This window comes from Pinus tabuliformis, chromosome 5_2, assembly GCF_031772625.1.
Source record: "Pinus tabuliformis cultivar Carrire ecotype Pingquan chromosome 5_2, CPIR1, whole genome shotgun sequence".
Taxonomy (NCBI): Eukaryota; Viridiplantae; Streptophyta; class Pinopsida; order Pinales; family Pinaceae; genus Pinus; species Pinus tabuliformis.
In genome coordinates this window covers 49,478,266-49,484,089 of record NC_142306.1, presented here as the reverse complement: position 1 = coordinate 49,484,089, position 5,824 = coordinate 49,478,266, and the positions used below count along the sequence as shown (strand labels likewise).

General features: G+C 34.3%; 1 protein-coding gene across 1 annotated transcript; it reads right to left on the bottom strand.

The window, feature by feature from the left end:
* Positions 1–316: 316 nt before the first annotated feature.
* On the bottom strand, positions 317–2,012 carry LOC149157524 (uncharacterized). Its single transcript, XM_089437635.1, has 2 exons — positions 1,646–2,012; positions 317–1,199 (listed from the first exon to the last, which is right to left on the bottom strand). Exon 2 carries the CDS (start codon positions 1,139–1,141, stop codon positions 683–685), a length of 459 nt encoding a protein of 152 aa, XP_089293761.1. The 5' UTR covers positions 1,142–1,199; positions 1,646–2,012; the 3' UTR covers positions 317–682.
* Positions 2,013–5,824: the final 3,812 nt, after the last annotated feature.

Here is a 5,824-nt window from a genome sequence, read left to right as displayed (position 1 = left end):
TTGATTCCTCTCAACAATTGGTACATCTGGAACTAAATAAATCTATATTGATTATGTCAAAATGTAAATTAATCAAAATCTTTAAAAAAGCATTAATAACAGATAAATAAATAAATCCAAGTAAAATCAATTTTCAATTTCTTTACTTTAGCTAATTAAAAACAAAATTGAAAAAATGAAATAAAGACAATCAGATGAAAAAATGAAATAAAAGGAAGATGGAGACACTCCCACTCTTCATAAAATTCCATATTTAAAAGAAGATAATTCCATTCAAAATTGTTGCCAGTGATTAAAACTTTTATATAGCATAACCTGCATGTTTATCCTTCTTTTGTTGTATTATTCTCAATTATAGTAATATAATATTTCACTTTCTTTGGAATTTAGTGTCTCCTTCCTTCAAAGATGAACACAAATTAATATATTCTTTTGTACGTAAGTGGCTATGTGCCATAAAAAGTTTATGCTGATATAAATATTACTCGAAGGATTTTACACTAAACTGGAGCTAGGATCAACTCTGATAGAGTATACCATAACACTTCCAAAAATTGAAAAACTACATCGAAAATCGTCAACGAAGCTATAATACAGGTACAGAAAACTTTGATTAGTTTCTACTGAACAACATTTACGGTATGACAGACATTAGATTGGGTAAAGACCGAATTGGGTATTGTTACAGACTGAAACATTCATAATACATGATATTCCCATCTGCAGGCCTGATTAATTTCTTGTTTCCTGTTGCTACTCGACGAGCAAAGCTGTCAGCCCTGTAAAAATTGTTGGGATTCCATGGAAATGATGAATTCTGAGCATTGATCCAATAATAACCATGGCGAGGTGACGACTTGGAGTTGGGTTTTCGGGGAAGGTTAGGCACCACAATCTCATATTCATTCAAATTCCATTGCGGGCATTTTGTCTGATTGCCCGCATAGGGTTTAAAATTCTCTTTCTTCTTCATCGACATTGCAAGCTCTGGAGCAGAACCATAAATGATATTCTGTATGCCCCATTGTTTTTCTGGAATAAGGATATCCACGTCCATGCCCACCGCCATATTCTCAGTTTGAGAATCCGGGACAGAAGTAGTACTGTTGATGCTAAAGGAAGGCACAGCCCAGGCATCCATGCATGCCAATAATATACACAGGCTGCCACTTGCAGCAACTGTAAACAAATCAACTAACCTGTGCAAAATGGAAATACATTTCTTTAAGTTGATGTGTCTTTCAATTGGGTTTACATTCTATATTTTTTGGTTTTTTTCTCCACATTTCTTGGGTTTATTTAGAAGAATGATAATTGAAGTTTAATTTTTTCAAGTAACTTGATGTAATAGCTTCTAGCTTTGTAATTAAGAATGAAAATATTGATCAGCACTCGTTCAAAGCTAATGACCATTAATCTTTTTAAATCACTAATCACTATTTTTTTGGGGAAAAAAAACTAAATCTGCCTGCCTGCCTGTATAGACCAGAACATGTATATTTCTCCTCTAAAATATCTCAAAAACAAGACCAAAATATAAACATATAATTACTGATTCTGAAAATATATGTATAAAATATCCCAAAAACAAAAGCAAAAGATAAATATAAATATATAATTGCTGCATTCTGAAAAGATATTGTACCTGGGATATTGGCGAGAGTGAAGACGATATTTGATATGGTGGGAATTAGAGGAGTGGTGGAGAATCAAACCCCAGTCCTTGAGGTGGGGCGAGCAGAAAGAATCTAGCCGCACTTTGTTCTGAGTACTGAGTGACACTGGCCAGAACAAAGAATTGAAAATGGCCGCGAATTGGGGGAAGGCAGGAGAGTAACGTTACAGTTTATGTGAAGGAAATCAGGTCGGTTGGCGGTGAGGCAAAAGGCGTATGATGTGTATATTCTTCCAACTGAAAGAGGTGAAGAGCATCCTGCAAATGCAGTGTGTATATATGCAGTTTCAGAGCCGTGTGTATATGTACTGCAATTCTATCCAGAGCCTGAGTCTAAATCGAAGTCGAGTGTGGGTGGTGTTAGGAGTTTGTACTTTTGGTAGTACAAGTTTAGTGGGAAAGACTAAACAAAACTTGTAAGTACATCCATCATTGGTTAACAGAATAAAACTTTTGTAACTTCTTCATTGTGGATTTTGTTAGATGCCACGCCACTTAAATCAAATCAGAATCACACACGACACGTCTATTGATCAACCAGCAATAATTTAGTTAGTCAAAACAATGACGAATATACCATTTGTTTTTTATCGCGAGGAACTTTACAATTACTAATCATTCTTCGTGCTTCATCATATTTAATATTAAATATTAATATTCGGTGGAACTAAACATCATATAAACTAAATAATTTACATTTTATCACTTGTGCTTGAGGTTGAAATTGAGATAAACTTTTAGGGATTATAGTAGTGGTGGTTGAAATTGACTTTATATTACTTCAATACTAGATACATAGGGAAGAATATACATAAAATCCCAATCATCTTTTATCTTTAATTTTGCATTTCATAAAGCTTATATTAAATTGTGTGTAAGGTTTAAGTTTGTGTATTAATGATGAATTGTGGAAAATCAAGTATGTAGATGAGTTGATACATAGGGATGCATTGGTGTTTAGAGATGGAAATATGATTTTGGGAGGACAATGATTGCCCAAAAAAGAATGGAAGATATAGAAGAGAAAGTTTAGAAGTAGATCATTTTGGTAGATGTAATGGATTATTTCAATGAATGTTAAGACTATTGATTTTTATTTATTTATTTATTCATATTTATTTTTTATTCTTCCATGAAACATAATATTATGTACATTTATACTCTTCATCAAATGAAGATGTTTTAGAGAATATGTTAATACAAAACAAAGTTTTGTAGCAATGTATGTTTTTTTAATGAACCTTTTGTTGTCATCCATTTAACCATGTTTTTTTTATTTTTTCTTTGGATTCTTGTGATTGCCATTATTGATCATTTTCTTCCCAAAGATGGTATATTTTTCCAAAAGCACTCTTTCATTCATTTCTTAGCATTCTAATGCATCAAGAATTTTTTTAATACTTCAAATCTAAACTTGCAGATCCAAGACTACTATAGATCATGCTACAAGTTTGAATGCTATGGATCGGAGTTTCAACTTACTAGTTCTCATTACCATGAAACCATTGTTATATACCTATGAGTTCCACCCACCACATTCCTTGCTACCACATGCTCATTGTCGCAGATTTATGTGACACCTTTGTTTGTTTTATATATATATATATATATATATATATATATATATATATATATATATATATATATATATATATATATATATAGAACTATGAACTTATCCTCGTGTTGTGGAATCTATGGATGATGTGTAGAATGTATTGAATAGATGATTCTATCTAAAAGAAAATTATTATTATTATTATTTAAAAGGAATAAGTATTCATTATATTAGATAAAAGTGATCTGAAGGTTGGATCCTTTTACAACATAATTCAGATAATCTGTGACACTTGTCCAAAATTTCAAAATTATGCTATATTTTCCATCTCCTAAGCTGCATTTAATGATACTAAACCAATGGATTCCATATACTCTCTAAAAAATCCACCAAAAATAATATATTTGCATAACATAATAAAATACCAAGTAAGAAAAATTATGTCTTCCAAGACCTTGGCTTCGTGAACACCATTATTTGCCTTGATGTCCTGTTCTGGACTAATTTCCTAAGCACCTACACAATCATTGTTGCCATCTTCATCCTGCATTGTGATGCAGGAGCATCTAACTGAAATGGGGATAGCTAGAAATGGTTTTATGTTTCTGTTGGAAAGGAAGAAAAACATTTCGAATTTTGTTTTATTTTTGTTTTACTTAAATTGAGGATGATACAACCATTGTCCTTTAAAAATTAAGCAAGCAAGTAAAATAGGATTAGTTAAGAGTATGTTTAAAGAAATTGTTAGATAACTGTAAGGTAACTGAAGGATAGTTCCTCAGCTGTAAGAGACTGCTAGTAAGGCATTAAAATCAAAACCAGATTCTCCTTGTGAAGGAGGGCTGCCATCCAAGAGAAGAAAGGACACAAAAATTGAAATTACAATTTTCTTGAGTATATATGAAAGCAAATGAATTTAACCTCTCTGTCATTAAGAACGAAAGACAATTTCTTCTTTTCCTATGAATTAGTGTTTTAGATATTGTTTTAAAGCAAAATAGTGAAGTATTTCATTAAGAGGCCAAATGACATTGACATAAACCTTGTGACTGAAGGCATTTCAGACCAAGAACCAGACAAAGGCAGAGCCAGCAAAGATATCACATTCTTTCTCAAAACCCAGGTACATTTACATTCAATATTTAAGCACACATGTGCATATGTTACATTTCAAAATTTAACAGTTCAATATACATTTATGAAACCAAAACAGTAGAGGGTTTCAAAACCCATAAGCACCGAAAACAACATTTTGCAGGCTAAGAATAGTCCAACAACGAGGGTGTGAAACCCACGAAACCATACAAAACATACGGAGAAAACGAAACCCCAAGGGTTATGCCTAACTAAGGATAATGCAAGCAAAAATCCACAAGACAATCACGGAGGGATCCTACCTTGTTTCCCAAGCCGCAAAGACTCCCAAGGACGAGGCCGTGGAGCAGAATTCTCCACACATGACCTGCACATCACCACGAAAACAATACGGGTAGTCAAAAACCGGAAAGGCAGACAAAATAAAGTGATGGAGAGAAGATAAAAGAAGGGAAGAGCAGGGGTTTACCTGGAAAAAGCCTGTTTTCGAGTCAGAGGATGAGAACCAAGTCTAGATCGCCAGAGGGTTTCTCTCAACAAGAACGGCATTGGTAAGTTTACTTGCTCACCAAGGAGCCAGAGGGTTAGAATCACGAAAACGAGATGAGGGAATGAAACCAGAACAAAAAAATTACCTGAAGTAGTGTTTGCTGAGCCGCCCAAAAAAGTAGCAAGGGAAGAACCTGTGGTTGCACAGAGCCAGATCAACACTAGAACCAACATCGAAAATCACCACGAGCATATTAAACACGAAGCATAATCCGGGCAACAAAGAATAAATGAAACAACTTGCAGATTGAAAGTCGACCTGAAGCCTCTGTGGACCAACAAACAAACCACCACAAGAAACAAGTGAAGGTACATCACACACACAAAGCTGAACCAGACCAACAACGAATGCAAGAATGGAGACCGACTCCTAGATTCCCTCAACAAGTGTGTAATGGCTACATTTGCGAAACCAAGGCTAGTAAAAAGGTCAGGCTGAAACAATTAAAGTGCATTAAAACCTCACACCTAAAACCCTGTTTGTTTTATTCGGAAGATCTAGGAAGTTAAACGGTCGTTGATATGTGTCCTTCCTCGATATTTCCACCACATTGCAATTCCAAGTTGCTCTACTCCATTGTCTGTGGGATGAGGCTCATCGTTGATGCCCCTTTTTGTAACCTCCCCTATTTATCCATTCGAATTTCTAGCATCTTCGTTTCCAACTAGAGTCAGTCCAATTTAAGCTCCAATAAACCCAAAGTCAATAATTCATTTTGTGCCTTGGCTTCAAAAAAGATCATCTCCGTATGGCACGATATGAAGGAGATTATGAATACAAGTTCTCTTTCCATTATGGAAAGAACTTAGCCAAATTCCTCCTCATCGTACCTCAGATTGCGCTCAATTATTTTGAAGATAGACCAAAGACAAAGGTAATTTGACAAATACTAGTCTGTGATTCTCGTTCACAACTACTTGACTTCCCCATACTTCTTATAAATATT